The sequence below is a fragment of the Vicia villosa genome, linkage group LG7 (genome assembly GCF_029867415.1).
Source record: "Vicia villosa cultivar HV-30 ecotype Madison, WI linkage group LG7, Vvil1.0, whole genome shotgun sequence".
NCBI classification, from domain to species: domain Eukaryota; kingdom Viridiplantae; phylum Streptophyta; class Magnoliopsida; order Fabales; family Fabaceae; genus Vicia; species Vicia villosa.
In genome coordinates, this window is record NC_081186.1 from 55893938 (window position 1) to 55906497 (window position 12560).

The 12560-nt window shown below is 34.8% G+C and overlaps 1 protein-coding gene across 1 annotated transcript; it reads left to right on the top strand.

Annotated features, from left to right (window-relative positions):
• The first annotated feature begins 701 nt into the window (after positions 1 to 701).
• On the top strand, positions 702 to 3498 carry LOC131619104 (uncharacterized). Its single transcript, XM_058890243.1, has 5 exons — positions 702 to 1281; positions 1451 to 1713; positions 2015 to 2806; positions 2939 to 3318; positions 3435 to 3498. Exons 1-5 carry the CDS (start codon positions 702 to 704, stop codon positions 3496 to 3498), a joined length of 2079 nt encoding a protein of 692 aa, XP_058746226.1.
• The last annotated feature ends 9062 nt before the right edge of the window (positions 3499 to 12560 follow it).

Genomic DNA, 12560 nt, shown 5'->3' on the forward strand with positions numbered 1-12560 from the left:
GACAAGCTCTCAATTTATGTGGTCTGATGGATTTAGGTTTTGAGGGTTATCCCTTTACATGGACAAATGGAAGGCAAGGGGCTGAGAATACACAATGCCGTTTGGATAGGGCCCTTGCTTCAAACAGTTTCATCAATAGGTTCTCCCCTATAAAAGTCCATCATCTTTCTAGATTTCATTCGGATCATGCTGCCATTAGCATATCCCTCTAGGCTGAAACGGACCTTAAGGGTAGGTATTGGAAGAAACCTCACCTCTTTCGATTCGAAGAGGTGTGGAGTAGATATTCAAGGTGTGAAAGGTTTGTGGAGCAGCTATGGAACAACCCCTCTTCTAGAGGCCTAAACAAATTTGAGGAGATTTCTAAGGAGCTAAAGAGAATTGAAATGCAGCTAGGAAAGAAGGAGTGTTGGGCTGAGGGAGTGGAAGACATTTGTCACAACAGGGCATTGGAGCAGCAAAGGGACAAACTCTTGCAAGTGGAAGAGATTGTGTAAAGGTAACGCAGTAGAGCCTTGTGGTTGAAACACGACGGTAAAAATTCCAAAAATTTTCATGGGAAAGCTATCCAAAGAAGAAGGACTAATACTATTAAGAAGATAAAGGATGATAATAGACATTGGTGGAATGGACAAGAGCATTGTGAGCGAATTTTGGTTACCTATTTCTCTGATAATTTGTCCTCCTCGATACCAAATAATATGCCAGAGGTTTGCAAAGTGGTGGAAGGACGACTCAGGCCTGAGCATATTAGGATCTACGAAGCAGAGTTTTTGGCTGTTGAGGTGGAAACTTCCCTATTTCAGATGAACCCTTTAAAGGCTCCGGGGCCGGATGGTTTACTGACCTTTTTCTTTCAAAAATATTGGCATATAGTAGTGGGGAACGACGTCTCCAAACTGGTTTTGGAAATCCTTAACAATAACAAGAACCCTGGTATCATTAATAGCACTTATGTGGTCCTTATCCCCAAATTCAAGAACCCCTCTAAACCTAAGGATTTTAGACCTATCAACCTTTATAACGTGGTTATGAAATTGGTGTCCAAGGTTATTGCAAATAGAATCAAGGTTTTCTTTCCAGACATAATAGATGAAGAGAAAAGTGCATTCGTTAAAGGGAGGCTGATTATGGACAATGCGTTGGTAGCAATGGAATTCTTCCATCGGATGAAGAAGAAGGTGGATGGGAAAAAAGGGTTCACGGCCCTTAAGCTTGACATATCGAAAGCTTACGACAGATTTGAGTGGCCTTTCATCACTGAGGTCTTGGTTTCAATGGGTTTCCCGAAGGCTTTGGTGGAGCTGATCGCAAAATGCATCTCTATTGTCTCTTACAAAGTGTTAGATCAATGGCATCCCTAGCAGAAGTTTCTGCCCTGAGAGAGGTCTCCATCAAGGGGACCCTCTTTCCCCTTACCTTTTTATTCTTTGTTCTAACGTCTTTTCAGGTCTCTTGAAGAAAGTTTCGATGGAGAAGGCGATACATGGCATTCGGGTTGCACGGAAGTCCCCAAAGATCACACACCTATTCTTTGCTGACGATAGCCTTTTATTTGCTCGATCTAACCAGGAGGAAGCGACTCGTATCAAGGAAATCCTTAAGGTCTATGAAGGAGCATCGGGACAAGTGGTCAATTTTGAAAAGTCTGAAGTGTCTTATAGCAGGAGTGTTGGGGAGTCCGTCAAAGAAAACATTCGTAGTTGCTTGGGGGTTAGTGTTGTACCTAGTCATTCTAGATCTTGGCTTACCGGTTATTTTCAAGAGGTCAAAAAAAGAGATTTTTGCGATGGTGGCTGAAAGAGTGTGGAAGAAGGTCAAAAGGTGGAAAGAAAGGTTTCTATCTGCTGCGGGGAAGAAAGTCCTTATCAAGGTTGTTGCCCAAGCGATCCCCACGTACATCATGAGTTGTTTCAAGATTCCTGAATCCGTGTGTCACGAGATTGAGGCCCTGATTTCTAGTTTCTGGTGGGGCTCTAAGAATGGCGATAGAAAAATACACTGGCTGAGTTAGGAGAAGCTGTCAAAGGCAAAGGGCTTGGGTGGTTTGGGGTTCAGGGGGATTAGTGACTTTAATGGCAGCTTGTTGGGGAAACAATATTGGCGCCTGTTGTCACAAGAGAACTCTTTGGTGGGGAGGGTTTTTAAAGGAAAGTACTTTTCTCGAGGATCCATAGAGGACTGTGAGTTAGGGTATAATCCTAGCTATGCTTGGAGAAGCATTTTGGGGGCAAAAGATGTGGTGCAACGCGGCTCTCAGTGGAGGATCGGGAATGGGAATAAGGTCAATGTGTTGAATGATCGTTGGATACCTAGCAACAATGGTTTCAAGATTCTCTATGGTGCCAGCAACATGGATGATAACGCTAGAGTTAATGATCTTATTGATGGTGACCTAGGGGTGTGGAAGGAGGGTCTCATTTTGGAGAAGTTTTCTCCGGATGAGGCGAAGAACATTATCAGTATACCGCTGTCTAGAGTGCCGACTGAGGATAAGATTATTTTGCATTTCGAGAAGAGTGCGGAGTTTTCTGTTAAATCTGCTTATCACACGTTGCGGGCTCATAGGGATTCTCTTCTCCCTGGTCCCTCCTGTCATACAAACCATAAGCTTTGGTATTTGATTTGGAAAGCCCCCATTCTGTCTAGACTTAGGAATTTTTTATGGCGTGCCGCAAAAAACATTCTGCCCACGAGGGGGAACCTCCTAAGGAAATGTATTTTGCTTGATCCTGTTTTCCCTTTCTGCTCTAATGATGTTGAGTCTGTGCAACACCTCCTTATGGAGTGTGTTTTTACTAGGCAGGTCTTGTTTTTGTCGCCCCTAAGTTATCGTATCCCATCTAATGTGTCAGTGAATCAATGGTTACAATCAGTGTTAGAGTATGATGATGTAACTACCTCTCAGATAATTTGTTTTTGTTTGTACAAAATCTAGAATGCTAGGAATGTGTTGGTTTTGCAGAACAAGAGGTGTTGTCCCGTATCGGTTGCTGGTGGTGCGCTTGACAGCGTGCATGAGTTTTGTAGGTCGAATCCAAGCCTTGGTCTGAAAAAGTCGCAGGCTGCTGCGGAGCCCTTTGAGACCTTTACTCTCGACGTTCATTTTGCACAGGTTGATGTAGGATGTACTGCGGATGGATATACTGTCTATGGTAGCATCTTCAAGAATCATTTCAAGGAGGTCTTGTTGGCTGCGAGTAGAAAGGAGGGCATCGAAGTTGAGGCATCTCTTGCGGAGTTATTGGCAATCCGGTGGTGTATTCAATTGGCAATTGAGCTAAAGCTAGACAAAGTTGTTTTTAATCAGATGCGTTGGTTGTGGTTGATTGTATTAATTCAGTCGTTTGTAATGTCGTTCTTGAGCCCATTGCGGCGGAGTGTCGGTCTTTATTGTGTTGTTCCTCTTATGGTTCTGTTATTTTCTTGCCTAGGCTTTTTAATTCTGATGCGCATAATTTAGTTGCGTTAGGTAAACTGTATGGTTTCCGAACCTAGTTAGGTGGTCTCCCGGTTATGAACTAATGGCTAGTTCAGCCCCTTTGCTTTAATGAAAGAACCTATTTTCCAAGAAAAAAATAAAAATTAGTTAGGTCTTACTTTTCAACCTAAGTTTTACAAATCTTACATTTCAACCTTATAAACTGAACCAAAAGATAACCAAAATTATGTTTTTCTTAATGAAAAAAAATTTAGATCCTTCTGCACATGGATTTGATAATAAAAAATCAAAATAAGAGAGGCGGCTTTTAATCATTTGATCAAACTTTTGAATGATAGTAAATGATATCTTGGTTATTGACTTCAAATTAAGATATGTTAAGAAAATCTTTTATAACATTAAGATATATACCTATATTTATTTTGGTTACATGATATGTATGTACTTAGGTTTAATTGATTATAATAACAAACTGTATAATTAATTTAGTATATTTTAAAACTAACAAATAATGCTAATACCATATTAAATTATAAGCAATCATATATCGTGTAAACATGTTACACGATTGAAACTTACGTTTGCCTATAATTAATATTAATTAAATTAATTATTTAGTACCGCCCTAGAGGTTGTTGTCACGACTAACATATTGTTGATATGAAAAACAAGAATAAAATTATAGTCATTGGACACTTGGCAAATGTAGGTTTTATGAAAACTCATATAGTTCATTGACTCACGTCTTCTCTCCACAATTAGCCACTTGTCCTATTTCCTTTGTTATTATTATATGCTCCTAATCGTAACGGTTTGCATAGTCAATTATTCTTTAGTAGTTTGATTTATTGATGTTTATAATAATTACGTGGAAACAAATTTAGAGGTGTGGGAGGGAAAGAAGTAATGGAGTTTGCTGCATGACACGTCTATGTGTCGGGTTTGGAACATTATTTGTCAGGTAGCATGGGGTTGTTCGTGCGTACGTACGACCCTTTGCCTTTTGTACATTTCAAAAGTCACATTTAAGATCTTGTTTTTTTAGGGAAATGTAGTAGTTTTATGTTTTGAACAAAAGGTAAGTTTAATTCATTAAAGAAAATCACTAGAGAATATGTTCTCAGAATACCATATAGAGGCGCACACAAGCAAAATTAGAGATGTTATCAAGAAAGCAAGATGATCTTTCAACGTTCATTTGTCAATTATGTGTAGTATGATTCACGAGTCAACTCGTAGACTTATGAATTTAGGAGGTGAAAATAAGTGGACATATTTTTTGGACTCATTCTTATGATAGACTCTTTCGAACTCAGTCTCATTCTCATAGTCTTGCAAGTCTATAACGAGTTTTCAAGTATTAGAAGTAATTTAGATTCAGCATTTACATTTAAATTTTATTTGACTAGTATTTTACATTTTTGATATATTGTATAAATATTGAACTTTAAGTTTCACTTTAGAATTAGAATTTATTTTGAGAAGTGTAATAAAATTGTGATTGTTTATGTTTTGTGAAGTTAGTTAGAAAGTTAGTTACTCATTTTTCTCTATTCTTCATCTTCAACCTTGTGAACCAATAATTGGAATCTAGAGTTCAGGTTAAATTCATAGGGAAACACGAGTGTACGTGAGACGTGTGTGATTGATTTCGTTTCTTGAATTCGCGTTGAATTTATGATCGAAATCAGAACAGAATCACATTTCTTGATTCTCCGGGATTAGGAAATACGAGTGTTGGTGAGATCTAAGTGAATTTACACAAGAACGAAGATGAACGGCGAAAATGGTAGCTTGAACACAAAGCTTTCAATATTTGATGGAAAGAACTGGAATCAGTGGATGATTCAGATGCATGTGTTGTTTGGTGCTCAAGATGTTCTTCATCTCGCCAATGACAGTTACACGTCGGTTGTAGTGGATGCAACAGAAGTGCAAAGAAACACGCAAAGAGAACTGAGGAAGAAGGATCAGAAGGTAGTGTTCTACATCCATCACTGTGTGGATACTAATGTGTTTGAGCATATCATTTATTCAACGACGGCGAAGGTTACGTGGGACACACTGGTACAGTGCTACAGCAATGAGGCATCAATGAAGAAGGTGAAGCTTTAGAGTCTACGTAAGTAATATGAGAATCTTAACATGAAGAACAATGAGAAAGGACCATATTACATCTCTAGAGGGATTGTGGTCACCAATGAGATGAAGGCTTTGTAAAAATTGAACATTCTAAGAACTTGAGCACCATGAGAATTGAAGAGCCATATCGTAGTCTAGAGGCACAAGAGTTGCGTCTGATGGAGAGAAACTCTGAAAGAGAGGTAGACGGGCTCTGAAAGCGTCTTCAAGAAAGAAGAATCAGAAGCAATCTTAGTCAGAGGCCAAGAAGAGACATAGTGGTTCTCAGAAGTTAAAAGCCTTCAATTCTAATTAGAAGAATTATCATAAGAGAAAGGAGAAGTGTGACAAAAGAAAGTTTCTGTGTTACAACAATAATAGATTTGGTCATTTTGCTAAGGCCTATTGGTCAAATAAGGAACGATATATATATATATATATATATATATATATATATATATATATATATATATATATATATATATATATATATATATATATATATATATATATATATATATATATATATATAGGGAATGTATCAAGTAGGAGGGTTTTTAAATGAGAGATAAGAGGATTTAATGCTAACCATTGGATTAATTAAGAGAGAGAAATAATAATTATATTAATATTTTAATAAATAGTTTAATTTTTCTCTCTTGATTAATCCAATGGTTAGGATTGAATCCTCTTATCTCTTATTTAAAAATTCCTCCTACTTGATACATCCCCTATATATATATATATATATATATATATATATATATATATATATATATATATATATATATATATATATATATATATATATATATTGTTGAACTAACCCCACATCCATGAGACATTTATCCATCATCACATCATATTCATTCACACATGAAATGATCTTGAGGCATGTAATCCTTTTATTCATCAAACTTTTATCCTTGAGCTTATACATTAATATTTTTAAACTCACCCTTGATTGTATCCATGATATACATGTTATATCACACACACCACTTGATATATTCACCATAAATGATTGCTTAAGATGTTGCCTAACTCTAAAGTTATGGAAATGGTATTGACTAAAATTGTCAAGGTAATCACTCTCTTTTTTCCTCCATTTTTGCTTTGTGCTTAGTATTGTTAAAGCTATGCACCCTTTGTTTTAAAATTGTTTTGTATTGTTAAAGCTTAACCTTTTTAAACTCAAACCCTTGGCTTTGTATTTTTAAAGCTCAACCAACCTCTTTTAAATCACATTTGCCTTGTATTGTTAAAGTTCGGCACCTTATAAAACTTGTTAAGTATTGTTAAAACTCAACACCCAAAAATATTATGTCACTTGTCTCTTTATTTTCCTTTTAAGAGGAACTACAAATGCTCTGACTTCCCTATTGTTAAAGGGGTTTGTAGGCACAAGATGCGATGTCTTGTCGAGCATATTTTTAAAAATTTCTTTTCCCACCATCCCACTGTATTTAAACAAAAACACATAAACACAAAAACAAAAACAATAACAACAAAGAAATAAGGTTCCTACGAAGTAACGTAGATGTGAGGGGTGCTAATACCTTCCCCTTGCATAACCAACCCCCGAACCTAAGATCTCTGTTTATATTATTAGTTTTGATTTTAAAAAAACTTCTTTGAGTTTTATTTTGTTCTTTTTTCCATTTCCTTTGGAAACAATAAAGCGTGGTGGCGACTCTACTAAAATAACGAGTTAAGTCAATCAATGGTTTAGTCTCAATTTTTCACCGCTACATGTATACACTAATGAAAGCACCGATAATCATAGCATCAACAATCAATCTTGGTGAAGGCATGTCTGACATTCAAGACAGATCTCTACCACCTTCAATGGGACATGGACATGCTACAAATAGGGGTGGAAATAGGTTGGGCCGAGCTAGGCTAAGCCTGAGCCTGACCTGTTAAAAAAATCGCAGCCTAAGCCTGGCTTGTAACCTGTCGTAGGCTTATTTTTAGGCCTAAGCCTGGCCTTTTCGAAGGCCTGGTTAGCCTTTTAGCCTACATAAAAGCCTATTTGTTTTAGACATATGTAAATAAGCAATTAAAATAATGTTTAAATAAATTAACTAGTTAAAAAACTAAGAGACTAAAAATTTGTTTGGATTGATTTATTTTAACTTACCTATTAGCATTAGTTCTGTGAGACTATTTGTTTAAGAGAACTTATGAAAACAATGTTTATCAGATGTTTTCATCTTATTTTCACAAGTTCTTCAAGATAATCAAGTTTTATTTATGTATTTTAATTCAAAGTACGAAACATAACATAATGATAATAAAAAATTATTCATATTTATTTAAATAGGCCGGCCTGATAGGCTTAAAAGGCTTTTTTTTGGGCCTGAGGTCTAGCCTTTTTAACTCAATAGGCTTACAAAAAATCATAGGCCTTTTCTATTTAAAAAAAAATTTATGGCCTAGCTTGAGCCTATGTATGCTAGTTTGTAGGCCTCTGTTATCGGCCTGGCCTATTTCCACCCCTAGCTACAAATTTGATATTCTAGGTAAACAATCTTGATATTTTTTGATAATTTGTTGCATACAAATCCTTTTATTTTATTTTGTTTTGAGAAAAGAGGTTTCCATTATTTGATCTTGCCCAAAATATCAAGGAATTGAAGATCCAACATATGATCTTCGTGGATAATTAATATTAATATTCTTTGTAAATATTGTAACAAGTTTTATTATAGAAAAACTAACGATCCATCGGTTTTTATGATAAACCGAGATAAAAAAGACGCTAGTTTTTGTAAATAATAAAAGTGAAATAACTGGGATTCGAACCTATGCCATAATAAACTTTTACCTCTGTGTTTTAAAACCGAGGTGTTAAGTCATTAATTTTCATGACTCCCTTTGTTATCTCGATTCTTTTTTCGAGTTAAAATGCGTTTCGCGACCGACGTTACAACTGTTATTTGTTGTAGTGTAGGGATTGGCAACCAAAGGCCACGACGATCAATGAAGCTAACAATCTCAACACACTTGATCTCACTACTTTGTTTGGCAAGCTTAAAGAACATGAGCAAGAATTCACTTGCTTAGAAAAACATGATAAAAAGCATGAGAATAAGCTCAAGAAAGAGAAAGGCAAGGATAAGGAGGTAGGAAAGAAATCCATTTCTCTAAAGGCTTATAGTTCAAGGTCCTCAAAAAATGAGAAAAGTGATCGTGAAACAAGTGACAGTGAAAACTCGGATGATGAAGAAATTATAATTTTTGTGAAAAGATACAATAAGTATATCAAAATAAATGGGTGAAGAATTTTGACAAAAACGTAAGCAAATTCATAACGCAATCTAAATCCTTAAAGGAGGATGATTATAGGAAAGGAAAATTAAGACGTTTATGTTATAATTGTGGCAAACTTGGCCATTACAAGCCAGAATATCCACTCCTTGATAAAGATAATCAGAAGGGTCTATGCAAAAACTCCAAAAAGTCCAGGAGAGCATATGTGACTTAGGGAAGCAATGGTGATTCCTTAAGTGATGAAGACCTAAGTGATAATGAAGAGTCGGTAGACGTTTGTCTCTCGGCACATTACAAGTGAAATTTCTCGGGTACATGGTCACTACATGTTAATACTGATGTTCCAACATCAAAATATGACATTAAGATAGATGTTATGACATATGATCTTGATACAGAATAATAACATTCACCTGAGAATTTTTTGCACACAGATAAATCACATAATATTAATTATCACAAATCACAAGTTTAAATTAATGACTCAACTCAAACAATAGTTTCAGGACGGATGTCTTAACATCATATGTTGACAAAACACGTATTTATCAAACTGAAAGATATGTAGAAAACTATTGCAGAGGAATTATTAACTCAATTAAGTGAAACAATACCTAATCTGAGGGCTACCAAGCCAAGAAGGAAATCCACTATCAGTAGTATTAGTTCAAAGCTAAAAAGTCTCATTTTACAACTCCTCGCCTAATCAGCACCTAGTGCTACTTCTGCCTAAAAGTTAACATCTAGACATGGGAAGTCGACATCCCACTTCTAATCACCGCAGTGATAAAAGACAGTTACAATCTAGCAATTGTACAAATAACTTGTTACACTCACATCAACAAGGATCAAAACAAGTCACATTATTAGTGACAAAAATTTTCACAAACTAGTCACAAAGGAAGACTACACTTCTAGTAAAATATACTTAGTCTTATTTCACAGCTTCAACTAAGAACAGAACTTGGTCTTTCTTAAAAGCTCTGATCAAGAACAACACTCAACTTTATGCTTAAAATCTTAAAGAATGAGGACAACACTCAACTCATTACCTAAAGGCTTATGAGTGAAAACATAACGTCTACCTCGAGTATCAGAAGATACAAGAGTGACTTTCACACACATGAGAGACTCTCAAAACTGCAAACCTAAGACTTCCCCTAATTTTACAATTGTGTGAGATATGTTCCATTAGATTAAGGTTCTCTTTAAGTAGTCTTTAGCAGTCCATGGGCTTCAAAACTTCATCCCAAATATTACTTGATGCACACGTTGAGAATTGCAACAAGTCTGTAGAGAATCTTCTTCTAAGTTTGAAATAAATCTTCAAGTTTCCTAAATTTTCCAATCAAATAATTTTAAAAACTTTAATGCTGACTTGATTTAATTCTCTAGTTCCAAATTGAAACTTCTTGACCTGTGAATATTATTGATATATATTTGAAGGAAATATCACAAAATCAAATCAAATCTGTCAAGATTTAAAACAGCATGTACTGATGTTCTGGTTCAGAATGTCATGACATCTGTTAGAACATTTATCTTCAATGTAAGCTCAAATTTTGATGTTTCAAATGTTACGACATCTTGCTCAATATCTACCAAGAACCATGTTTTAGAAAAATTGTTGCCAACCCCAAAACCATGGAACTAACAATAAGGAAAGGAAGAAAAAGAAGGTAGAACCATAACAATATGATGAAGTGTTCATATCCCTTCATTATAATGAAAAGGAGAAAAAGGTGATCAAACCATCAAGACATGAAGAGGTTTGTCTTTCGGCTCATTATCAAGAAATGAAGAAAAAGAATGTAAGGCATTCTAACCTTGAGCATGTTTATAGATCGTCTCATACTGAACTATTAGATGCCTTTGAAAAACAAAATAGAGAATTTGTGGAGGCCTTCAAAAAGCTTGCTTCAAATAAAAATATTTTTTCATATTTGGAAGCTAAGGTTGTAGAAACCGAAAAAGCAAATAAAAGCCCTAAAGCAATCTATGGTAGACATTTAAAAGGTAAAGGATGAGAATAAAAAACCCTCTTGATTTGATTTTGGTTGTGAGACTTGTCACATTTGACAAAAAGAGGTCAAATCTCTAAATGTAAAATTAATCAAAGCTCTAGAACCTAAAGTGAATTTTTTTAATTGATACCTCAAAATACAAGATGCCCTTTCATAATCCTTGTAGAAAGTATAAATTTATAGAGAAAAGATCAAAAGGCAAAAAAAACATTTCGTCAAGATTTGATTTATCACTACTGTTGTGTGAAAGGTCATACCATTGCTTAATGTAAACTTGGGAGACTTTTAGTCCCTAAGGGCGTTTATCTATGGTTACCTAAATGTAACCAAGGTTTTACTTACCCTCAAGGACCCAATGAAGATTAGGTACCTATTGTTACTTGTTGGAGTAAGCCCTAATAGCCAATCAATGTTGGCTTAATATGCTTTTGTATCATGACCTTGACATATATTGTCTGTTAATATATATACTTATTAGGCATTGTATTTATTATGTTGTTTGTATATGACATGATAAACTTCTTAGAATAGGAGTAATATGAGATATGAGATATCAAGTCTTCACGTAGGTATAAATATTAGGAGTAATATTTATACTAGATTGAACCACCATGAGAATACTACATAGTTTGTTATGTAAGTGTCATAAGTTATACTCATAGTGATAGTGGTGTATACCATCCTTTGACCTGAAACCATTATGGATCCTAGATGTGGAGTCGGGTACTTTACAATCAAATGTTGTGCGTAATAGGATGACCATAAAGATGGTTGATGAGTACTTTACAAATCATGCTGAGGGACATGAGTGACCTATATGGGATTTTCCCCCTACATATACGAGAGTAATATCTATGGGCCCCTTGATAGAGTATGCCTGAAAAATGCATGATCGTGCTCAAATAAGTCGATATCAGATATTTGGCTTATTTATTGTTATCAAGTATACTCGGGGATCAAGGAATAAAATATTGGACTATACAAGGGTGACACACTATATGCCTTGTGTTCAATATAGATATAAGGTAAAAAGGGTAATTGTACACATAATCATTATAACAGAAAGGTTATGTCAGATCACACGACATTATCGTCACTTGGGTAGCACTGTTGTGTTGCTAGATACTGTTCACTATTTATAATATTTAAAAGGTGATTTAATATTATTGTCAATGTTACAAGAACCTATAGGGTCACACGTATAGAGTATTTATAGTGGAATGAATGATTAAATTAAATATGATTTAATTTAGTTATGTGTTAATAGTATTTAAATTGTTTAATACATTAGCACATATATAATTTATTTGATTAAATATGATTTAATTAAATAAATGAGGATTGACGACTAATTAAATTAAATATGATTTAATTTAATTAATAATTTATTTTATTTAATTAAAAGAGTTTGATTAAATTTAAATAAGGATTAAATATATTTTCCGTCCTTATAAATAATTTAAATTTAATTTTAGTTCTTATAAATATTTTTTTCGAACAATGGTACTCCTAAAAGTTTCCGTCCACATTTTTAGTCGTTGCCGTCCACGTTGTCACCACGTCACATAAAATCAACATCATATTTTAACTAAAAAAATAGTTAGACTGCGGAGGTTATAAACCTCTTAAACTAAAATTAATTTTTAAAAAAACTTCAATACCATACTACAAGGCGAGGAAAGAGTTCGGATTGGGCC